The 26289-nt window shown below is 38.9% G+C and overlaps 1 protein-coding gene across 1 annotated transcript; it reads right to left on the minus strand.

The window, feature by feature from the left end:
- Positions 1–214: 214 nt before the first annotated feature.
- Positions 215–20359, minus strand: serp2 (stress-associated endoplasmic reticulum protein family member 2). Its single transcript, XM_034186328.1, has 3 exons — positions 20169–20359; positions 13050–13122; positions 215–648 (listed from the first exon to the last, which is right to left on the minus strand). The coding sequence occupies exons 1-3, from the start codon at positions 20250–20252 to the stop codon at positions 608–610; spliced, it is 198 nt and encodes a 65-aa protein (XP_034042219.1). The 5' UTR covers positions 20253–20359; the 3' UTR covers positions 215–607.
- Between the last annotated feature and the right edge of the window lie 5930 nt (positions 20360–26289).

Consider the following 26289-nt stretch of genomic DNA (forward strand, 5'->3'; position numbering starts at 1 on the left):
GGACTTACTAGATTCTCATTACTGTCTTTGTTCATTTTGTAATATAAATAAATAATGAACTTGTTTGTATTTATATTTTTTTTCAAATCAGTCAAAATATTCTGACTTCAATAAATACTACTAATGTTAAGTTGTACACTGCATTTTGAAAATACATCAACACAGCAGCACAGTGTGCAGGTTTCCCTCTGATCAACACAGGGTGCACAAATGCTTCCTAAATGCTGAACATTTATTTGAAAAAACAATCTTGTCAATGACACAGACGAACATGGAAATACAGACATGTATGGCACATTGTCAGTAATAATCACACGCACTCACAATCATTTCAACAAGACAGACTCTTTTTCCAGCTGGCGTGGTCTCTGACTGTCCGTAGAAAAGCTGTCAGCACCACTGACTGCGGTACTGTAAACGTTGACCAAAGGGAGTGGAGATGGATGGATGAGGGAATACTGGAGGTGGGGATGCTTCTGCCAGAGGTCAGGTAGATCCAAAGCTTTGGTGTCAGTCTGTGGGCCTCTGGAGGGGGTCATGGATGTGCGGGTTGTGAGCTAGTTGGGCTCAGTGAGGGCAGGGACGGGAGTGAAAAGTTCCTTCCAGATCATATTCCCATGCGGATGCTCTGGATGATCTGAAATATGGCTGGGAACACACACACACACACACACACAGTCTTTCATTCAGGAACTGCAGGTTTCACAAGGCCCAGTGCCCCGCCCCAATTACCAAGGGGTTGGTAATTAGATAGACAGCTGACTTAAGCTTACATTCACCTTGGCCAAAAATGTTCAGTTTCCCCCATCTGCACATATTTCAGTTTTACCAAGCAATACATCATAATAATAAACAAATTTAAAAAACAAGAAGTTTACATATATAAATTTTATAATCATGCATTACATACCCTCTTTGATGAAATCCACACAATGTCTGATGCAGAAAAATGACAACCGAAATGGCACAAGCATGGCTTAGTGATTAGCTCTATTATTACGTACTTTTGCCTCACAGCAAGAAGGTTCGTGGGATTGTTTCCTGCCTGGTCCCTTCTGCGTGGAGATTGCACATTTGCTCCATGTTCCTGTGGGTTCCATCTGGTTCCTCCGGGTTCCATCTGGTTCCTCCATCTTCCAAAGACGTGCAGGTTAGGTGAACTGGAAACCTTCAATTGACTGTAGTTGTGAGTGTGAAGGTCCTTGTCTATGTGTAGCCCTGCAACAGACTGGCGTCCTGTCCAGGGTGTACCCTGTCTCTCACCATGTGACTGATTGGATAGCCTTCAGCACCCCCCCCCCATGACTCGTGAATGAAACAACACAGTGAGCTTTGATAGCTACACTAGACTGGTGCCAAAATTGGAAATGTTGACACCTACACACAATTGTGAGAAAAAGTTGGCAAATGGTCTTACTTTGTCAATTTGGGTGTGCTGATTCCAAATCTGCCATTTGTCAAACTGTATCTGTCCTCTGGTGACCTTGAGAGGTCATCGAACTTTGTACCGGTTGACCCCACTAGAAATCCAACTTTGAGCATGAATTGTCAATCTGAGCTCATTCAAAATCCACAAAATGCCCACAAAAATTGTCCAGTTTTCTAGATTTGAATATTCTGAATTCTAACTACCAACTTTCCAGGATGTACTTGACCTATGCTGACCTTGAGGTCATTGACCTTTCAGTTCGCTGCATTAAACTTTAATATGCGTCTGAGACAGTATTTTTTTTTTTATCAGATTGTTTAAATATCACACAATTTTAGTATCATGTATTTTAAACAATCTAAATATCATTTTATAATTTTGGAACCCTATCTGACCCATGGTGACCTTGAGAGGTCATCCAACTGAAGCTCATGTAGCAGTTGACTATGTTACATTTACTCTGCCTTGTTTCTACATACAGATGCGTGGAAACTACATGCGGCGGTGCACTGAAACTTGTTTTTCTTGCATGTACAATTACCAAATATGCAATGAGTTGTACATCAGCAAGTAAGAAGGTACCACAAGCCTTTGTGGTACAGATGTTATTGAGGTCAGTAATGAGACCAGTGCACCACCCTCACTTTTCCATCCCATGGTCTGTGGCGGAGGCAGCACAGGTTGCTGTTGGTCTGCTTGGTTCCACACAGATGCTTGGTAATTTGCTCTCTATGTGAAAAGACAGGGCATCATGAGTTGGTGGTAAGGTTTCCAGTAAATGTGTCTGAGCAGAAAGTGTTACCCATGTTCTGTCTGACGAAATGCGACTGGCATTCATCTGCAAAGTCTTTAAGACTGACTAGTCTTAAAGACTTTGCAGGTGAATGCCTCTGCACAGGTGTGGTCACTGAGATACCCCCTTTGCCCAGGTCTGACAGTAGGTTGTAACACTCCTTGAATGTCTTAAAGCTGGATTTCTTGCTGTGACCAGCCAGAAATGATGTGGTGTCACAACCTGTAATAACATGAAATGCTGGAAGTACAATGAGTATATCATCTCCAAGACTTGCTGCTAGTACGTGAATGATGTACAGTAGTGTTCAGAATAATACAACCCCTGGCAAAAATTATGGAATCACCGGCCTCGGAGGATGTTCATTCAGTTATTTAATTTTGTAGAAAAAAAGCAGATCACAGACATGACACAAAACTAAAGTCATTTCAAATGGCAACTTTCTGGCTATAAGAATCACTATAAGAAATCAAGAAAAAAATATTATGGCAGTCAGTAACGGTTACTTTTTTAGACCAAGCAGAGGAAAAAAATATGGAATCACTCAATTCTGAGGAAAAAATTATGGAATCACCCTGTAAATTTTCATCCTCAAAACTAACACCTGTATCAAATCAGATCTGCTCGTTGAAATTGACCCTGTGCCATGACAATGACCCTACGTGTCTTCTTGCAAGGAATGTTTTCGCAGTTTTTGCTCTATGGCAAGATGCATTATCATCTTGAAAAATGATTTCATCATCCCCAAACATCCTTTCAATTGTCCAAAATGTCAACGTAAACTTGTGCATTTATTGATGATGTAATGACAGCCATCTCCCCAGTGCCTTTACCTGACGTGCAACGCCATACCATCAATGACTGTGGAAATTTACATGTTCTCTTCAGGCAGTCATCTTTATAAATCTCATTGGAACGGCACCAAACAAAAGTTCCAGCATCATCACCTTGCCCAATGCAGATTCGAGATTCATCACTGAATATGACTTTCATCCAGTCATCCACAGTCCACGATTGCTTTTCCTTAGCCCATTGTAACCTTGTTTTTTTCTGTTTAGGTGTTAATGATGGCTTTCGTTTAGCTTTTCTGTATGTAAATCACATTTCCATTAGGCGGTTTCTTACAGTTCGGTCACAGACGTTGACTCCAGTTTCCTCCCATTCGTTCCTCATTTGTTTTGTTGTGCATTTTTCGATTTTTGAGACATATTGCTTTACGTTTTCTGTCTTGACGCTTTGATGTCTTCCTTGGTCTACCAGTATGTTTGCCTTTAACAACCTTCTCATGTTGTTTGTATTTGGTCCAGAGTTTAGACACAGCTGACTGTGAACAACCAACATCTTTTGCAGCATTTCATGATGATTTACTCTCTTTTAAGAGTTTGATAATCCTCTCCTTTGTTTCAATTGACATATCTCGTGTTGGAGCCATGATTCATGTCAGTCCACTTGGTGCAACAGCTCTCCAACGTGTGTTCACTCCTTTTAAGATGCAGACTAACGAGCAGATCTGATATGATGCAGGTGTTAGTTTTGGGGATGAAAATTTACAGGGTGATTCCATAATTTTTTCCTCAGAATTGAGTGATTCCATATTTTTTTCCTCTGCTTGCTCTAAAAAAGTAACCATTGTAGTAGTGCTATGTGACTAAAAAGATTAATCCAGGTTTTGAGTATATTTCTTATTGTTACATGGGAAACAAGGTACCAGTAGATTCAGTAGATTCTCACAAATCCAACAAGACCAAGCATTCATGATATGCACACTCTTAAGGCTATGAAATTGGGCTATTAGTAAAAAAAGTAAAAAAGGGGTGTTCGCAATAATAGTAGCATCTGCTGTTGATGCAACAAACTAAAAACTATTATGTTCAAACTGCTTTTTTAGCAATCCTGTGAATCGCTAAACTAGTATTTAGGTGTATAACCACAGTTTTTCATGATTTCTTCACATCTGTGAGGCATCAATTTTATTGGTTTGGAACCAAGATTTTGCTCATTTACTAGTGTGCTTGGGGTCATTGTCTTGTTGAAACACCCATTTCAAGGGCATGTCCTCTTCAGCATAAGTCAACATGACCTCCTCAAGTATTCTGACATATCCAAACTGATCCACGATACCTGGTATGCGATATATAGGCCCAACACCATAGTAGGAGAAACATGCCCATATCATGATGCTTGCACCACCATGCTTCACTGTCTTCACTGTGAACTGTGGCTTGAATTCAGAGTTTGGGGGTCGTCTGACAAACTGTCTGCGGCCCTTGGACCCAAAAAGAACAATTTTACTCTCATCAGTCCACAAAATATTCCTCCATTTCTCTTTAGGCCAGTTGATGTGTTCTTTGACAAATTGTAACCTCTTCTGCACATGTCTTTTATTTAACAGAGGGACTTTGCGGGGGATTCTTGCAAATAAATTAGCTTCACTTTGCCATTCTGGTTATTCTTCTATGCATTTTATGGTTGTTTTCCATTTTCTTCCACACATCTGTTTTTTTGGTCAATTTTAAAGCACTGGAGATCATTGCAGATGAACAGCCTATAATGTTTTGCACCTGCGTATAAGTTTTCCCCTCTTCAATCAACTTTTTAATCAAACTACGCTGTTCTTCTGAACAATGTCTTGAACATCCCGTTTTCTTCAGGCTTTCAAAGAGAAAAGCATGTTCAACAGGTGCTGGCTTCATCCTTAAATAGGGGACACCTGATTCACACCTGTTTGTTCCACAAAATTGACAAACTCACTGACTGAATGCCACACTACTATTATTGTGAACACCCCCTTTTCTACTTTTTTGTACTAATAGCCCAATTTCATAGCTTTAACAGTGTGCATATCATGAATGCTTGGTCTTGTTGGATTTGTGAGAATCTACTGGTACCTTGTTTCCCATGTAACAATAAGAAATATACTCAAAACCTGAATTAATCTTTTTAGTCACATTGCACTACTATTATTCTGAACACTACTGTACTTCAGTTTCTTCGCTGTTCCCGTTTTCATCCAAACCTTCTTGCAGGACATCTTGTTGAAGTGAGTGAGCAAGTGAGTGAGTGATGCAACAACAATTGAACATGAGATATACAATGCTATATATTATAACCACTAGCTATTCACTGTATAAAGTACATAAACAAAACCTAACTACCAATATATGTATAGTACTGGACAGAATACCTACACTTCTACAGCAGAATGAAAATCAGACCCATATTGACTAGGCCATTTCATATTTATACTATTGTGAAAGCCTTATACATACAATGATATATAAATCATACACACCAGCTATTTACTGCACAAACTAATAAAGCCTTAATACTAGTATACCTATTTACACATGAAGAGTACTGGAGGGAAATATCCACAGTACTACAGCAGAATGAAAGTCACAGATCCATATTGACTAGGCCATTTCTCATTTCTACTCTTGTGAAAGACTTTAGTGTAGCTAGGAAGTGACAATCAAAAGCCCTTCTGAACTAGGCTATTTCTTAGCTACTCAGCGAAAGCAGTTACCACACATTACTATCACTTACTGAGGCGTTGCTGGGCCGGAAGCATAGATTTACATTTATGCTACCTGTCCATACCTGCCCGCAGTAACGGGCGGGTATCCCAGTACCCGCCTGCTGTGCATAAAGTGATGACGTCATAGTATGCGCAACCCAAGAACTGTCTGCAGACGATAACATGAAAAGACGAGAAGTGTGTGTTGGTCCCAATATGGATATTCCGGATAATTTTATCATGGATAGTATGACAATGAACAGCAGCCAAAGCAGGCTGCTTGATGAGGGCGCCCTGCCGAATTTGGAGAGCAGTGCGATACCAGCCAATACGACAAAAGTTAAAGCGAACCAACTTCTTATGTACAAGTTTGCTGGGTGTCGTGTGTTTTGAAATTACATTAAATATTGTTAATGTGATTCCACGTGTTGTGTATCTCAGTAAGTGAAAATAATGCAATTAAAATGCAGTTGTAGTGCAGTATGCATTTTCAGAGGCCCGTCGCCCAAAATGACCAATATTCGCCCTCGTCTAACTCGAGCGAATATTGGTCATTTTTGATGACTGAGCACGGACAGAGGGACACTGAAAATGCATACCGCCCTCCAAAAGCATGTTACTGTATTATTACCATGTACATTTTGGAAAATGTACACAGCAGTGTTCATGGTGTGCATACAATGGCAGCAGAGTCCATGGGGATTTTCCAGAAGTGAAATTGGGTCACAAATGGGAAGGTCACTATTGACCTTATGGTGCACATGGAGAGGTAAATGTCTGTGATTATTTTGCAGCTTTCTACAAAGTCCCTGCATTGACAAACAAACAAATATTACAATTTAGGACAGGACAAAAAATTTTTAATGTTATGTTTATCTGTTTGATGTTCCAAAGCAGTGCAGTCACGAAAGGTCATTGACCTCTTCCTAAAGTACATGTGCAGAATGACGATTGGCTTGTGAAATACCGAAGTATATAAATAAAAGTTCTAGAAAAGTCCATTGCACAAGGATTCAGATTGAAACATACTGAAAACATGGTCAAGCCTGGATAAACAGTCATACCTGCAGGACTAATCATTCAAGGTCACAAAAGGTCAGGTAAGGCATTTTCATAGACATGCTATTTAAAACAAGATATTATCTAAACTTGAGACACATTTTGAAAAATGATTAGGAACTCACAGTTCAATGGAGCAATCTGAAAGGTCAATGACCTCTCAAGGTCACCAGAGGTCAAGCACATCCTGGAAAGTTGGTGATTAAAATTTGAAATATTCAAATCTAGAAAACTGGATAATTTTGTAGGCATTTTGTGGATTCGGAATGAGCTCAGATTGATAATTCATGCTCAAAGTGGAATTTGTAAATCGGGTCAGCAGGTAAAAATTTCAATGACCTCTCAAGGTCATCAGAGGACAGATAGTTTGGCAAATGGCGGATTTGGAATCAGCACACCCAAATTGACAAAGTAATTCCCACCTTTTTCTCACATTTGCCTGCATTTCTTTAAAGAAAGCACTTTCCTCATTTTGGCACCAGTCTACACTGGGATTTGTTGAGCCAGGACATACAAAAATTTCTGGGTGTGATAAGCTCGCTTTGTAGTAAAAACCCCTTAGGGGGGCTATATTTACTTAAAAGCAAAAAACATATTCAACTCTGGTTTTTAAGGAATATAGTACATATTAGCGTGTTACCCATGGGGCTCTACGGGCACTAGATTGGGTCGTGTTTATAAAATGGGTAGCTGACATTTTTCAAGGGTGGTAACTAATTAAGCAAAGCTTGTATAATGAGTTCTAATGGTATGTGATTCCAGAATGTTTTTAGAACCTTAGCCCTTAAGTTTTTAGAAGAACTCAAGCCTTTAATTTCCTGTTAATTACATAATTTTTTGTGATAATTTACTGTCTTAATGTATTTATAAATTGTTTAGGTTCTTGTTATCATATACACACTATTATTATGTGGCTACAACGCCACAAGCGCTGTGATTGGCCAATTTCTGGTCTGACAATCGGTCCGAATCACAAATTGTATTTGTTACAAACTAGAAAGCTAAAAGCACGATTAGAAAAACCAAAGAGGACATGAACATGTTCTATAAATATCTAAACAGAATCAGAAAAAAAAAAAAAAAAAAAAAAAACACAGATTGAAAGCTCACCAGCTAACAACCGGATCATCTGTTAAGCTAGTGGAGGTGACGAAAGCGAACGGGTCTGACTATGAGCCCAACACCGTCAGCAGCAGCTTTCATATTCGGGTGATACTGTAAGTTTGCATATCTATATATACGAGTATATATATAATAGCCATATAATAAACAAATTATTAACCTTGCTTGCTCGATCTGTACGGGTATATCAGACCGAGGTGTTTAGTATGGACCGAGTGCAGCGAGGTCCGTGCGAACAACGGAGAAGTCTTCGAAAACCTGTTGAGGTCGAAGGTTAAAAAAAAAAACAAAAAAAAAAACACAAAAAACATTTTGGACTCACATGACATTTCAACTCATTACAGAAACTTTGCATGATTTTCTACCGCCTTGAAAAGTGTCAGCAACCTATTTTATAAATGCTACCCAATCTGGATCCCCATGGGCAACACGCTAGTAATTATTTAACTGTTTAACTCGTCACAGTAGTCTACTTTCTGTTTCAAGTCGTCTTACATGGTGTAATCATGTCATACAGGTTTAGTCAGCTTACCCCTTTTCTCTCCATTTTCTCCAGGAGTTGTAAAGGTATATATCCTTCATTTTACCTTTCATTACCATGTTTTCCTGTTTTCTTCCTTTCTTTTTCCTTTTGGTTTTTTTTTGGGGGGGGGGGGGGGGCTCTAGCAGAATGAGTGAAATTAAATCATGCTCTCAAACTGAAAGATTGTGCTGTTGAAAAGAAGCAATAACATAACCTTCAAACTACTCAGCACTCCACTTGTGTGGACTTTGTGGAACAGCCAGAACAGCAACAGGAAGACAGCTAGGGTGAGGTAAGAGTAATTATCGTGGTTTTAAACATGTATATGAGTTTTAAAATGCTTAATTCCATGTTTAGCTCTGAGCAGATGGTTTTGTCTGTTCAGTGATGATAAGAATTTTACTCTTGTCTGTGGAGATTCTCAGTCATCCAGGTCATGGTCTCGAAGTAGATTTGAGTTAGTTGCACTAGACTCAACCTTGAGATCTTAGTGCCTCATACAGTAACATAAATTCAATTTCAATTTATTTATTTTCATTCATATAGTGCCAAATCACAACAAAGTTGCCTCAAGGTGCTTCACACAAGTAAGGTCTAACTTTACCAACCCCTAGAGCAAGCACATAGGTGACAGTGGTAAGGAAAAAGTCCCTCTGATGATTTGAGGAAGAAATCTTAAGCAGACCAGACTCAAAGGGGTGACCCTCTGCTTGAGCCATGCTACCAACACAATAGACAATACAGGAAATTTTGGGAGTCCATGCTGGTACACAAGATAGGAGGCCTGCAGAAGAAAACACCCACTCCCATCTCTGGATGGAGCCACACCTTAGAGAGAGCGAGAGAAAAAAAAAAAAAACAGAATCAGGTGGCAGAAAGACAACAAATACAGTATAATTTATCCACAAGAAAAACAGAAGAAATATTAAGGTGATCGCGGGCCACCAGCCCTAAGCTTCACTAAAAGACCCAGGCCTTAGATAAAGTTGAGGCCGCGACCTGCTCTCTTTACTAATAAAATCAATTTAAAAGGGTAGAAAGCATAGTACTATACTATACCATTATGCTAGCCATACGAAAGGGAAAATAAGTTTTAAGTCTGGACTTGAATTCTCTATAGAATCTGACTGCTTTATTGATGCAGGGAGATCATTCCACAGAATAGGGGCATGATAAGAGAAAGCTCTGTGACCCGCAGACTTTTTATTCACCCTAGGGACACAAAGTATTCCTGTACCCTGAGAACGCAGAGCCCAGGATGGTATGTAGGGTTTAATTAGGTCAGCTAAGTAGGGAGGTGCCAGTCCGTGAATAATTTTATAGGTTAGTAACAGAACCTTAAAATCTGATCTCACTGGGACAGGAAGCCAATGAAGAGATGCCAAAATGGGTGTAATGTCAAACTTTCTTCTTCCTGTCAAAAGACTGGCAGCCGCATTTTGCACCAGTTGGAGAGCCCTAATGCTGGACTGCGGTAAACCAGACAACAGAACATTGCAGTAGTCCAATCTGGAAGAAACAAATGCATGAACCAGGGTCTTAGCATCAGCCATAGACAGAATGGGATGAATCTTTGCTATACTTTGCAGGTGGAAGAAAGCAGTCCTCGTAATATTTCTAATGTGGCGGTCAAAGGACAACATAAGATTAAAAATTACCCCAAGGTTCCTCACTTTGTGAGTGTCATGTACAACCCCTGGCAAAAAATTATGGAATCACCGGCCTCGGAGGATGTTCATTCAGTTGTTTAATTTTGTAGAAAAAAAGCAGATCACAGACATGACACAAAACTAAAGTCATTTCAAATGGCAACTTTCTAGCTTTAAGAAACACTATAAGAAATCAAGAAAAAAAGATTGTGGCAGTCAGTAACGGTTACTTTTTTAGACCAAGCAGAGGAAAAAAATATGGAATCACTCAATTCTGAGGAAAAAATTATGGAATCACCCTGTAAATTTTCATCCCCAAAACAAATACCTGCATCATATCAGATCTGCTCGTTAGTCTGCATCTAAAAAGGAGTGAACACACCTTGGAGAGCTGTTGCACCAAGTGGACTGACATGAATCATGGCTCCAACACGAGAGATGTCAATTGAAACAAAGGAGAGGATTATCAAACTCTTAAAAGAGAGTAAATCATTACGCAATGTTGCAAAAGATGTTGGTTGTTCACAGTCAGCTGTGTCTAAACTCTGGACCAAATACAAACAACATGGGAAGGTTGTTAAAGGCAAACATACTGGTAGACCAAGGAAGACATCAAAGCATCAAGACAGAAAACTTAAAGCAATATGTCTCAAAAAACGAAAAATGTACAACAAAACAAATGAGGAACGAATGTGACCGAACTGTAAGAAACCGCCTAAAGGAAATGGGATTTACATACAGAAAAGCTAAATGAAAGGCATCATTAACACCTAAACAGAAAAAAACAAGGTTACAATGGGCTAAGGAAAAGCAATTGTGGACTATGGATGACTGGATGAAAGTCATATTCAGTGATGAATCTCGAATCTGCATTGGGCAAGGTGATGATGCTGGAACTTTTGTTTGGTGCCTTTCCAATGAGATTTATAAAGATGACTGCCTGAAGAGAACATGTAAATTTCCACAGTCATTGATGATATGGGGCTGCATGTCAGGTAAAGGCACTGGGGAGATGGCTGTCATTACATCATCAATAAATGCACAAGTTTATGTTGATATTTTGGACAATTGAAAGGATGTTTGGGGATGATGAAATCATTTTTCAAGATGATAATGCATCTTGCCATAGAGCAAAAACTGCAAAAACATTCCTTGCAAAAAGACACATAGGGTCAATGTCATGGCACAGGGTCAATGTCAATGAGCAGATCTGATTTGATGCAGGTGTTAATTTGGGGGATGAAAATTTACAGGGTGATTCCATAATTTTTTCCTCAGAATTGAGTGATTCCATATTTTTTTCCTCTGCTTGGTCTAAAAAAAGTAACCGTTACTGACTGCCACAATCTTTTTTCTTGATTTCTTATAGTGTTTCTTAAAGCCAGAAAGTTGCCATTTGAAATGACTTTAGTTTTGTGTCATGTCTGTGATCTGCTTTTTTTCTACAAAATTAAACAACTGAATGAACATCCTCTGAGGCCGGTGATTACATAATTTTTGCCAGGGGTTGTATGACACATGAGCCTAGGCTAAGCGTTAGCTGGTCAAATTGATGCCGATGTCTCACTGGACCAAGAACCATCATTTCAATCTTATCAGAGTTTAAAAGTAGGAAGTTGCTCGGCATACAGTTTTTCACAGAGTTGCAATACACTAGGGTCAAGATTAGTCAAGTTCTGATGGCTAGAGCTATGTTTCTACAGGTGACCTGACATATTGTGACTTTTCAGACAGCATCTCTCTAATGGAGATGAGATCTGATCAGTAGGACCGAGGGTCTGTTACGGCTGCTTGTTTATTTTTAGCCCTAACCTTCATTAATACAACCTGTTTAACATGACCAGTTCTGTTTGATGTATTGATATACATCAAACAGAAAACAAAACAAGCCCCTTTCTGGTAACTACTAAATACTAAAACTAAAAACAGATATACTGGAGTGTATAAACAACATAACATACAGTACATTCTGTATGACTTGCATTTACAGTAGTAAAAATAAAATTCATATTAGAGGATTTCAATAAAACTCTTAAGCTGGCATTTAAAGCAACTAAGCTGTTTTTACTGTCTAAAGCTGGCCACAATTTGATGCAATACAAATGTGAATTTTGCCACAGTCGCACAGAACCTATTGCAGGGTGCACAGAGCACCTGCATTACAAATGTGTATCTTGCTGAGACAGTCACACAAAGCAACATTTTGAGTGTGTGCCAAAATGAAAAACATAATGACACGCTTGCCTGTGTCCAAATACAACAGACATCTATCAACACTGTGTGAACTGGAGATGAAACACCAGATAAGAGCATCAGTCACCTTTAAAGGACCATAGTGGCCGTAGAAACGACGACATAGAAAGAAAAAAAAGATTGCATCTGAAATCTTATTGTGATTCATTGACAATGTTTGATTAATTTGTGCACATGACAGAAATACTTTGAGCAGTGCACTGGAAAAGGTGAGGTGGTGGCTCATGTGGACCTTTCTCTCCAAGTTAAAAAGATCCAGTTGTGCTAAATAAATTTATTTCCTTGTTTGTCACTACCCACATATACACCCAGTAACAACATCTATCACACAGGGTGTTGTTTTCTATCTCAATTCTGTACATTTGACAATTTGGTAGAATGCAGACACTTACTGTGTGCATGAACTAATCAAACAGGAAATAACTGTACCTTTTGCACACACAGAAAAAAATTCTGTCTCACGTTGGAGAGCTGCATCAGCCGCAGATGGGAAAATCTGTGCGGCGCACATGCAATCTGTACACGGTGTTCTGCATTTCCTCTGAAATACATTTCTGCATTGCTTTGATGTGGTACTGCTTTACGTTGATAAGGTTCAAGCACACCGTATTGTCATGTAGTGAGTGGCCAGTTTTAGTGTAATTTGCAAGGCTGTTCGAGCCCCGTCAAAGGGCATGTGTTCGCTCGATATCCGAGTTACATACCTGATCCGCACACAACAAATACAAAGAGGGCGAGTAGCCAGGGACCCACTGGATACTTCTCCTCTTGCGGTCGCTAGAAACACACAACACAACACAACACACGTGAGTGTCGATACTGTCACAGAAACATGACAGATGCTGCAGAGCAAAAATGAACCAGTTTGGATGCAATGTCTTTTTCCCTTGTCCCAGCGAGTTGTTATTCTGTTTTTTTTTTTTTGTTATTCAGTTTTTTTGCACTCTTGAGGACTATTTTTTTATATGTTATACTATAACTTTTGTTTTTACAATCCCAGTCATATTTAATCATTGTTCACAATCACTACTGCTGTCCTCATCTTTCTGACGATTGTTCACCAATATACCAGTTTACAACCCTGAATCATTCTTAAATAGTTCTGCTCAGTACCTTGAGCCCTGTTGTTGACTATAAGTCTTGCATTGAGAGTAATTTTTGTTATCTTTTTTACTTAATAAGAGATTAAACAGACTCAGGCAAAAAAACTGCCCAGCTAATATCAATAACACAGGTACAACATAAAATATGTTGCAAGCCTTTTTACTACGCTAGCTAAGGTGGATGTGACACTTGTTCATCATTAGCCAAATCGGCTAGCGTAGCGGCTTGCTCTGCATTGTCATTGCAACTCCTCCCACTCGCTCCATTCGGGATGTGAACTTATGATCTGTGGCCTGGGAGGCAGACGATCTGACCAGCTAAAACCAAGGTTCTGGCTTGAGTGGCCAGAGTTTCCTTTGGCTGTTAGGCGAGTGAAACCTATTGACTACTGTTGCACAGCGACTCCTGCTGGCATCTGTCACTACGCTACAGTTTCATTTCCCCTTAAACCTTATTGAACAATGGCAGAGCGGGTAGCACAGTCCGATAGTCAGGCATCCGATATGCATGTTCTGCACTTTTTGCAAATTTGAACAATTCTTGAATGGGACCTGGACCATATTAGAATTGTGCTACTGCACAAGACTCCCAGAAATGTGCAGAGCTGGAGTCTGGAATCGTAAGTACTGTTGTAATTTCCAAACATTTTATGTATTTTACAAAACAATCTGCCAGTGGGGTTAGAAAAATGTACTTTGTTAGAATTTTCAAAACTAGTAAAATGTACAGGCACAGATTACAGAATAATCAAAATGTGCCTTAAAATTAGACAAAATTCTTATTTGTTAAGAAAAAGTGAGATACATTTTCCCAAAATAAGACATTTTTTCTTATGTAAAAAATGCTTGACAAGATTATTTTTCACACACACACACCTTCAACCACTTAGTCCAATTAAGGGTCACGGGGGGCTGGAATCTATCCCAGCAGTCATAGAGCGCGAGGTAGGGTACGCCCTGGACAGGACGCAGGTCTGTCGCAAGGCCACATATAGACAGACAATCCCATCCACACCTACGGACAATTTCAAGTTTCCAGTCCACCTAACCTGCGTGTCTTTGGATGTGGGAGGAAGCCAGATTACCTGGAGAGAATCCACACAAACATGGGGAGAACATGCAAACTCCACAGGTGGGAATCGCTGTGAGGCAACAGCCGGGAATCGCTGCCCACCTGCTGCCCAGATTACTTTTCTATTTAGACAAAAATAAGTAAAATTTACTTTAAAGAAATCTTTTTTACTTTCTTAGATATCTGTTTTACAGTGTATTAGTTCAGAGGTTCTTTCCAACCCCAGAAACGGCAGACAGATTTGAATTTAAGGAACAAACAAATAAACAACATGCAATGACAACAAAATATTCTCACCTCACTGAGGTTAGCAAACTGTAAAAAGTCAACATGGGGTTGATTCCCAGTCACACTACATGTAATGTTTGTATCATTTGACAAGACACTTCAACTGCATTGTCTCATCCTGGAGTTTTCCACCTTCTCCATGTATCTGTGAATCAGAAATATTCTAGATTTGTGACAGATCCTGAAGGTCAGTATATAATAACCCAGGCAGCTATTTTCAGTGAAATATATTAATTTATATGCTCCCAACAATGATGACCCAACCTTTTTTCATACATTGTTTTCACAGATCTCTAATTTAATGGCCAATTTGGCAGTCATCATTGGGACTTTAACGTTGCTTTTAAACCCGTCTTTAGATCGTTCCAGTTCTCCAACATCTGTAAGGCTTTCTCAGTCTGCTAAAACTATAAAGGAGTATATGGATGACTTTGGTCTGATGGACAGTTGGAAAATCAAAAATACATGAACAAAGGAATACACATTTTTTCTCCTGTATATCAGTCTCATTCTAGAATTGACTTGTTCCTCACTAGTAATTCTATGAATTCTAAAATTCATTCCATCACTATCAGCGATCATGCTCCTGTGTCTACGTACAAACAGAATCCACTATTAAACCATCTCACTCATGGCGCTTTAACACCTCACTTTTAAATGACTCTGAATTTGATAAAATCATAAGGAGAGTGGGCAGACGTTATAGAAAGAAATGACTTTCCGAGTATTTCTCCTTCTTTACTTTGGGAAACAGGAAAAGCAGTAATTAGAGGAAAAATTATTTCACTCATTCTTATAAAAAAGAAACATAAATTAGAAAATGACCTTGAAGAAAAAAAAATTAACAAATAAATATGCTGTGGATGCAAGTGATCAAACTTGGTCTGAATTAAATAATGCAAAATTTCAACTTGACAATATTATAGAGAAAAAAAAGTTCCTCATTCAATGACTTATATATAATAATTTTGAACATAATAAATCAGGTAAATTTCTGGCAAATCATTTACAACGCAATAAGGAAAAAAAAAAAAAAAACAAGAATAACATCTATCAGGGATCAAACTGGAAATTATACGCAGTCGCCACAGGAAATTAATCAGATATTTAAGAACTACTACAGTAATTACTAATCGGAGAATACACCTAATTCAGTAGATATCCAGTCATTCCTCGACAATCTAAACCTACCTCAGCTATCTAAAGAGCACACAGATACATTAGACACACCTGTAACTATCATAGAACTACATGCAGCTTTGAATAAAAAGCCTAATGGCATGGCTGTGGGCCCAGATGGCTTTCCTCCTGAATTCCTGAAGCATTTTTGGCAGATACTGGCTCCACTATTCTTTAGGACTGTATAATAAATTTGGACCAAAGGTCAGATTCCCACTCATATGGATACTGCAGCAATAATACTTATACTGAAACCAGAAAAAGACCCTACTCTGACCTCCAATTACCGTCTTCTATCATTAATAAATACTGATGTAAAAATCATTGCCAGGGCATTGGTATCCCACTTAGAAAAAATATAATACATAATGAGCCAACTGGGTTTATTAAGGGTCGACACCGTACCAATAACTTCAGAAGACTTCTCAATCTCATTAACAGATCACAGTGTTGCAAGACAAAGGCAATAGTGGTGTCAGTGGATGCAAAAAAAAAAAGCCTTTGACACAGTCAGTTGGAGTTTTCTTATTTGAGTCCTTCATAAATTTGGTTTTGTAGAATCATTTATTCATTGGATCATAACTCTATATAACTCACCAAAGGCCACAGTCACAACTAATGAGATTACATCTCAAAGTTTCACGTTGCAAAAAGGGACTAGACAAGGCCGCCCACTTTCACCACTATTATTCGCAATATTTACTGAACCTCTTGCGGCTGCATTCCATCAGAATGTTAACATCAAGGGTATCAACTCCTCAACATCTGACCACAAAATCAATTTATATGCTAATGATATCACACTATATCTCCAAGAACCCTCACAATCACTACAGGAAGTATTTAAACTGATCACTACTTTTTCACAATTATCAGATTACTCTATAAATTGGTCAAAATCAATGATACTTCCTTTAACTGAGGACTCATGGAATACTGCACCCCAAGATCCACACTATACATTTCCAACTAGCAATATTAAGTACCTAGGCATAAAGATCTCTTCTAAATTAGGATAGCTAGTTCACCTGAACTTTGTCCCACTTATTGACAAAATCTGTAATGATTTGAAACGATGGAACAACCTCCCCATTTCCCTATTAGGATGAACAGCAACTATCAAAATGAAAATATTACCACAAATTAATTACCTTTTTTCAATTATTTTTTAGAGAGGATCCATATCCTGATAGGCAAGACCTGATTGAATTTTCAAGGTCATAGGTCAAAGTCAGGAAAAATCTAGGAAAATTGGAAAAATCTCTATCTTTAACACTGAACGAATATTCAGAAATTCATAACGCAGTCAAAAAAGATAAGATTTGTTTCATATTTGAGAGCGTTATGTAGGATAGTATCCTTTATCCACTGCCAAAGTTTAATCTGGATCTGTTCCAGTGTCACTGACCAAACGGTCCCCCTAAAAAAAAAAAATCAGTCTGCCCTGCCTTCACTGCACACGAGTCATTTCAGAGCTCACTCAGCAGCATCATTTCTGAGCGTCACCAGCGATTATCACCTCGTTCCTGCTTAAAACTACACTTCCGTCATTATCCATCTCAGCGACAGATATCTGAAACTTTTGTACAACAATCACTTCCACATAAATTCAGCATTATTTCGTAATCAAAGACGGCGAACCGATCAGAGCTGCTGCACCTAAGTCATGTTGCTTTATTGCCTCGTTTCTGCTTAAAACTGACTTTAGAATGAGGTTTTACCTTGTCATCTGATGCTTAATAAATCACATTTATCCATGTGGTCCCAAATGACACATGTACAGTGAAGGCAGGGCGGACGAATTTTTACATGGGACTGTGACACCGGATTACAGATTTTGTGGCCATTTAAATTTAACATTGAAAACCCTGTTTAATGTAAATTTTACATTATATCACAATCAGATGTACCCAAATCACTCTCATATTTGAAAGTGAGGTGCAGCCTGTCACTCACTATTGCCTGACAATGTCTGATCCAGATCTGATCTGGACTGTGGATTTTGTGGACGTTTGAATTTAATATTGAATAGCCCATATGGTGTACAGTTTACATTATATCTCAATCTGCCACAATCACTCTCCTTTGTGACAGTGAGGTGCAAACTGACACTCTCAATGAATGGACTAAGTTTGATCCGCTTCTGATCCGTATTGTGGATTTAGTGGATATTTCATTTTAACAGTGAAAAGTCCTTTTGATCTATATTCGTATTTTAGCTGATGAAAAGCCACTTTGAACAGGACTTTGACCTTGAAAATTTTTTCCAAGGTAAAAATTTGTGGAATTGGAAAGTAGTGTTGGTGGATGTTTGTGCTCTGCGAGCGTGGCGCTCTACTTTTCTCAGTAATAGTGGATTAACAGTAGGGATGTGAATCGCTCAACAACAATTCTTGGACATTTTGGATTGTAGGGGTGTCGGGGGAAAAAAAATAAAAATAAAAATCGATTCACGTCCGAATCGCAGTTCTTATTTATTACGATTCTGAATCAATCCAAAATGTCCAAGAATCGATTTTTAAAAGGCATTTTTTAAAACATTTTCTTGCTTACTTGCTGTGTGTACTGTTTGTCAGGCAACGGCTTCTATACTACAGCGTCCCCGTGAGGGGGGGTGTTTCGGCATGCTTCAAACACTCGTGAGCTTCAGAGTTCAGTGGCTGTAGCTTAGCATGGCGGACATGCTAAGCTGAAGGCAAATGTTTGGGCGCATTTTGGATTTTATTATTTGCTGCGTAAGAAGGAGCTTGACATGACTTATGCAGTGTGCAGAATCTGCAAAATGAAAGTCAAGTACTTTGGAAACACTTCAAATCCACAAGCCCACATGCTACACCATCACCCGGAGCTAAAAGAAGTGGAGCAGCGGTATCTGCCGACGACTTACCAGCGCTTCGCTAAACTGCCAGCCAACTCTGAACGAGCAAAGCAGATAAGTAAATTTACATCTAGAATCACTTGATTAACCTTGTAAAGCTGCATTTTCTTAAACATAAACATTTTTAAGTAATAGAACTATTTCTCAGAGCTCTTTGAATCGAAAATCGATTCTGAATCGAATCGTCAGCCCAAGAATCGGAATCGAATCGTGAGTTATTGAACGATTCACATCCCTAGTGGATCAATTCAGAATCATAATAAATAAGAATCGCGATTCGGACGTGAATCACTTTTTGCCGACACCCCTAATTAACAGGGCTTAACAGATCAGGTTACTGATAGCTGCTGACAGTGCTAACACCATTAGCACACTAACCCTAAGACAACATTAAATCTAACCAGAGTTTCACTCAGCGCAAATACTGCAGCAGGGACATCTTAGATGATCTGTTCGGATGTTTCACCACACAACAAATCATGTTATTCCAGGCATTTGTAATACAGTATTCCAAACAAACGGACACACGCTCCACAACAGCTAGCACCCGCATTGGGCGACTCTGAACTACGGTCGGACGCTACAGGAGGCGGAGACAACTCAGCAGCTGTCACTCAAAGCAATTATTCTCACAATTATACAGAATGTTTTGGCTCAAAACATGTGAAACTAAGAAGTTAGAAAAAAATGCCCCCCCCCTTACAGTTGTCACTGAGGACACTCAAGACCAGAACCTTTTTTTGTACCAGGTTCTGAACATTTATTTCTGCTCTAAATTTGGACATTTTAACATGAAGTCTTATGTGCTGTTTTGGAGGCAGCCTCAAGTGGCCAGACAAGGAACATTTTTTTTTTTTTACTTCAGGGAAGGCTTCAAATGTCAGTGTTGAAGTATGCAGCTTGATAAAGACTCACATTTTCATGACTTAGACCCACCCCACTGAGATGGTCACGCCCACACAGAAAAAAAACACTCTCCGAAAGCATAGGGGGCGTGGCCAGCCGCAACTCCTTCCCATTTAAAGTAACAGGCTCGTCCTTTCCTAAAGACCTGAAAATATGTGTTTTTAAGGGAACATCAGGTCAGTGTCTATGTTGTATTTTTTGGCTTCTACCTAAATCTGTTTTAAAGACGCACGTTGACTTGAATTAGCCTGACAAGCCGTTTATTAGCGCTGGTTCTGAGTGATGGGCATGATGAAGCTCCTGAGTCATACTGTGCTGAACCGTGCCGCCTTCACGAACGGCACCTGTGCGCGCTAATGTCAAACTGGCGTCATGTCGCTGTCACCGAAGGGCTCACCAGCGTCTTGGCCACATTTCCTCTCTGCGTGATGTTCTTGCTGTGTTTCTCGTTGGCCATGCGGATCCTCTGTTTCGCCACCATCTTCAGGAACGACCACAATAAAACAACCTGCTTCGCCTCTTATTTTTATTTCCCCGATGCTTCAGGCTGACGACAGCGCCGCATCAAGTATGCGGAAATGTGGCACAATTACTCTTAAACTGTCAAAATGCGCATTCAAAATAAGAGCACCGAACGCCCGCGAATCTGCAGTAGGTGCGCAGTGCGGCTGTCAGTAATTTATAAAATAAAGTTTTAGAAGAAAGCGTAGAGTGATGCCATTATTTTGTCTCGGTTTTCAAGTCTTTCTCAAAAATGTTTTACAAAAAATTGTATCACTAGTGTTTTATTTTGAAGGCCAAAACAGGATATTACTAGCTACGATGTGATGGTCTTAACACATTTGCGCGCTCCCTTTTGCACCTGAAGATGATGAGCGCGAGGCCGATGTTGTCATTAATTTTAAACATTTGATTTGAGACAAAAGCGGCTTTCATCACATGATATCACAATGTGCACAAAGCGTCAGATTTATTGTGCTTAGAATTTTATTTTACATTCTGAAAGCTGCTAAATATATAATGTCAGTGTAATAATTTGAAGCCTGTTTATACAAAGATATTTAAAAATTAAAAATAAAAAAGCGACAAATTTCAAGAGAACTACTAATATTGTCATAAAATCACGTTTTCTGTCTTTTTGAGGCTTCTGGCGTCAGATTCGTCACCAAGAGTGGCCATGTTTTTATTGTTGGAGGTTTCCTTATGACGTCATTGGGGATTCCCCAAAGGTTTTCTGACTCCCTAAGCAGGTTACAGTTGGTGATTATATGTGAATACAGTGTCATCAACAAATCCAGGCGTAGACTCAAACCTTAATTCTCAAGTGACAGATGTCAACATGCATGTAGTTAGGCAGCTGGAAATGAAAAATGTGTGGCCACTTTTCACCTTTTAAAATACATCATTTTGTTTGTGATAAAAGTATGTCATTTCTTTGACGTGGTCAAGAAATGAGGTTCAAACTTAATGTTCTGTGGCAACACTGATGAAGAAAAAAAAAAACCCCTGACATGTTTTAATCAAAATTCTATGTGCCTATTTGTATTAGATTAGATTCGATAGATTAAATAGACCTTTGCTGATCCCTTGGGAAGACTCCCACGGGGTTCCAGGTATTGTATAGCAGCACACAGGGTAAGAAGCACACAGAGTATCAAAAGTGAAAGTTAAATAAAAACAGTTTGCAAATATAAATACACAAATAATGTGTATATGTCTCACCATGTCATTTAGGTCCTTCAGATTTTTTTTTGAGTAAATGCTTCAGGGGAGCAATAGCATGGCTAAAACCTTTCAGCTTCTGGGGGGGGGGGGGGGCTTTGCTCCCCCAGACCGCCTGCCTTTTTAAGCATTTTTCTTTATTTCCTCTCACATGCCTTGAAGCTCCTCACCATCTAACCATGTCATTTAGGTCCTTCAGACTTTTTTTTCAGTAAAATGGTTCTGGGAGCATGAGCATGGCTAAAACCTTTCAGTTTCAGAGGGGGCTCCCCCCCCCCCCCCAGACCCCCGGGCTTTTTAAGTATTTTTCTTTTTTGCCTTTCAGCTGACCCCCCTAATTATAGCCCTCTTAACTTCCCACCACTTTAAGCATTTTTTAAATGTAGATGTAAATTAATATTCAAAGTTTTCAGCTAGTTGGCAGTAGGGCTGTACAATTTGGCCAAATTATCGTATCTCAATATTGTCATATCAGTATGATACACAATATGACGATGATTTGATACAAAGTGCAGCCGCAGTGGAAATTAAACATTCTTAAACAAACAGCAATAATACCGCACTAATTTTGCACTCATCATAAAGTTAGGATACTGTGCCCTCCAAAAGTATTGGAACACTTGGAATTTCACACATTTTAATTTGTGTATGCCAATTTAAATACAAGAAATACAAATATATATATATATATATATATATATATATATATATATATATATATATATATATATAAAGAATAAAAAATTCTAAACTTCTTCAAACTCAAACTGAAAGCAAATCTCTAAAACTTGATAAAACCTGTAAATAATAATCAGTTTTATTGCCAGTTTTCAAGTGGTTAATGCGCTTGGTTTCAGTGCAGAAGGTTCCAGGTTCAAATCCCACCCCTGCCACATTTCTCCATGTAATGTGGAGTTGCGTCAGGAAGGGCATCCGGCGTAAAACCTGTGCCAATTCAACATGCAGATCCACCTTGGATTTGCTGTGGCGACCCCAAGTGCAAACAAGGGAGCAGCCGAAGGGACTTACTATTGCCAGTTTTCTTCAGACAAGCCAGGGGATGGAAACATGACTTTATTTACATCAATTATGAAGAAATACAAACGTTTTTTGACCAAAACATCACATTTAGGCTTTCATCTCAGATGTACTTTCTGTCAAATTGTAGTTGAACTTTCAGGTCTTCTTTTTAAGAAAAACTTCCTCTACACCACTTCATCAGGAAGCTGGATTTTATATTTTTAATTAATTTATATCAAGTTGTAGAGATTTGCTTTCAGTTTGAGTTTAAGGAAGATAATTTTAGAAGAAAAAATGTATTTGAAATGGAATAAACAAATTAAAATGTGTGAAATACAAAGTGTTCCAATACTTTTGAGGGCAACTGAGAAACACTGAGGAGCAGCATCTTACATCTCATATATAGTACAGCAGATAAGAGAATATTAGTTAAATATTAGTTAATATTATTGAAAGTTTTTTTATTAGTTAAAGTTGCTCCAATTTTGGTAAAAAAATTATGCAAATTATTGGTTGAGTTAATTGGGTTTTAAAAAGCAACAGTTTGCATCATGTGTCATGCTTAGGTCATGTTACAGGGTAGCATATGTCACATGACATAGAATCCTATGGATATTGAGCTTGTTTGACCTTTACTTAGGAGATCAAGCATTCACCACTCTCAAAACTATTCTATTTATTTATCCTATTAGCTCAACCAATAATTTACATCACTTTTTTTAAACAAAATTGGAGCCACTTTAATTTTTGACCCCTGTACAAACTGAAATTGACCTTTGTCACTATTCTTGCCATTTTTACCCCAAAACTCCATAACATTCAGTCATAGATAGTCCAAACTATACCTTTTTGGAATCTTTATGATCAGACAAGTAATGTGGTGTAGGTTTCAATTTGATTTGGAGCATTTTTAAATTTTGACCCCTGTGTAATTCTTCAATTGACCCCTACCTGGCCGCCTATTGAAAATTCAAGTGGCCAGTGTTTTTTTTTTAAGTGTAATGTCTAAGCTGTATTTGTGCTGAATTTGATGCTTGTATCACCATTTGAAGGATTGTTTCAGTTATCTGCTGCGCTAATAAGCCAGCAGAGCATGAACTAGCTGCTGTCTGTTAGCTTGTGTATATATAAGACACCCCCCTCGAATTAAAGGAGAAATGCTGTTTTTAACAACCTGAACCTCATTTGTGGCATAAAATACGGTCGTTTACTCACCAATATGTTTGGTGTGATTAGAAGTCCATGATTCAAATGACGTGTTCAGTTCAAATCTGAGGCAAACATTTTTCTTCCTCTATTAAGGTGGATTAGAACTTTTTGTGCTACACAGCACCAACTACTGGACAGGAGGAACCTAGCAGTCAATGTGTCTCTCTGATTTCAAAATGCAGCTCTTTTCAACCAGACGTGCTGTGCCGTGACATGTCAATCATGTGTATCCAATCAGATTTCAGGGGAGTCCAGTGCAACCCTGGCCTCTGCTCTAGTTCCACCCATGCCAGGAAGTGTCCAACATTTGACATTTCCTGTTTCACTGTTGACTCCATATTTGACACTTCCTGTTTCAGTGTGTACTTGCCACTGAGTTACTGCGAGATTCCATGGGATCTCTTCTGTCAATCCAGGAAGTGTTTGACATTGGACATTTCCTGTTTCACTGTGGATTAAAAATTTGGCACTTCCTGTTTGGGCCACAGTGTACCATGAGTGAGCTTCGCGCTGCTGCGCAGCGCTTCCCTCATAACAGTACCAGACAAACTGACTACTGTTCCTCTGGTATATTAATTAATTCATTTATTTACTGATTAATTAATTTATTACACAGTACACCACATACCACTAGCCAAGGGTTATTCTCTTTTCTGAATGGCCAACAGTATGTGTGTTCAACTGAGCAATTATAGGTTTGAGTAAATTTTTTTCATTGTTACATTTACAGTGTTGATGTTTTTTGTCCTGTGTCCATCCACATGTGACCAAAATAACTTGATTTGTCATCAGATTTGGCTCAAAGTAGTTTTACAAAAAATTGTACCACAAATGTTTTATTATGAAGGCCATAACAGGATATTACAACCCCAACTCCAATGAAGTTGGGACGTTGTGTAAAATGTAAATAAAACAGAATACAATGATTTGCAAATCCTCTTCAATCAATATTCAATTGAATACACCACAAAGACAAGATATTTAATGTTCAAACTGATAAACTTTATTGTTTTTGTGCAAATATTTGCTCATTTCGAAATGAATGCCTGCAACACATTTCAAAAAAGCTGGGACAGTGGTATGTTTACCACTGCGTTACATCACCTTTCCTTCTAACAACACTCCATAAGCCTTTGGGAACTGAGGACACTAATTATTGAAGCTTTGTAGGTGGAATTTTTTTCTATTCTTGCTTGATGTACGACTTCAGTTGTTCAACAGTCCGGGGTCTCCGTTGTCGTATTTTGCACTTCATAATGCGCCACACATTTTCAATGGGCGACAGGTCTGGACTGCAGGCAGGCCAGTCTAGTACCCGCACTCTTTTACTACGAAGCCACGCTGTTGTAACATGCGCAGAATGTGGCTTGGCATTGTCTTGCTGAAATAAGTAGGGATGTCCCTGAAAAAGACGTTGCTTGGATGGCATCATGTGTTGCTTCAAAACCTGGATTTACCTTTCAGCACTGATGGTGCCATCACAGATGTGTAAGTTGCCCATGCCATGGGCACTAACACCCCCCCATACCATCACAGATGCTGGATTTTGAACTTTGCGCTGGTAACAATCTGGATGGTCTTTTTCCTCTTTTGTCTGGAGGACACGATGTCCATGATTTCCAAACAATTTGAAATATGGACTCATCAGACCACAGCAGACTTTTCCACTTTGCGTCTGTCCATTTCAAAGGAGTTCCGGCCCAGAGAAGGCGGCATTGTTTCTGGATGTTGTTGATGCATGGCTTTCGCTTTGCATGGTAGAGTTTTAACTTGCACTTGTAGATGTAGTGACGAACTGTGTTAACTGACAATAGTTTTCTGAAGTGTTCCTGAGCCCATGCGGTAAGATCCTTTACACAATGATGTCGGTTTTTAATGCAGTGCCGCTTGAGGGTTCAAAGGTCACGGACATTCAATGTTGGTTTTTGGCCTTGCCGCTTAACATGTAGAAAGTTCTCCAGATTCTCTGAATCTTTTGATTATATTATGGACTGTAGATGATGGAATCCCCAAATTCCTTGCATTTGAACATTGAGAAACATTGTTAGGGTCCAAAAAGTGTTGGACTATTTTTTAACGGAGTTGTTCACAAAGTGGTGATCTTTGCCCCATCTTTGCTTGTGAACGGCTGAGACTTTTGGGGCTGATCCTTTTATACTCAATCATGACACTCACCTGTTTCCAATTAGGTGTTCTTTGAGCATTCATCAACTTTTCCAGTCTTTTGTTGCCCCGTCACAACTTTTTTGAAATGTGTTGCAGGCATCCTTTTCAAAATGAGGAAATATTTGCACAAAAACAATAAAGTCTATCAGTTTGAACATTAAATATCTTGTCTTTGTAGTGTATTCAGTTGAATATAGGTTGAAGAGGATTTGAAAATCATTGTATTCTGTTTTTATTTACATTTTACACAACGTCCCAACGTCACTGGAATTGGGGTTGTGCTACCTACGACGTGATGGTCTTAACACATTGCGTACTCCCTTTTGCACCTGGTGAGGATGATGAGCGCAAGGCCGATGTTGGCATTAAATTTAAACATTTGATTTGAGACAAAAGCGGCT

This window comes from Thalassophryne amazonica, chromosome 14 (assembly GCF_902500255.1).
Source record: "Thalassophryne amazonica chromosome 14, fThaAma1.1, whole genome shotgun sequence".
NCBI lineage: Eukaryota > Metazoa > Chordata > Actinopteri > Batrachoidiformes > Batrachoididae > Thalassophryne > Thalassophryne amazonica.

Excerpts from the sequence above, each read along its gene's own strand:
- serp2 (XM_034186328.1), bottom strand. The coding sequence starts at position 20,252 with ATGGTGGCGAAACAGAGGATCCGCATGGCCAACGAGAAACACAGCAAG. Across the intron at positions 13,123-20,168 it reads GAAATGTGGCCAAGACGCTG|CGACCGCAAGAGGAGAAGTA; the intron begins GTGAGCCCTTCG and ends GTGTGTTTCTAG. Across the intron at positions 649-13,049 it reads ATTTGTTGTGTGCGGATCAG|CCATATTTCAGATCATCCAG; the intron begins GTATGTAACTCG and ends GTGTGTTCCCAG.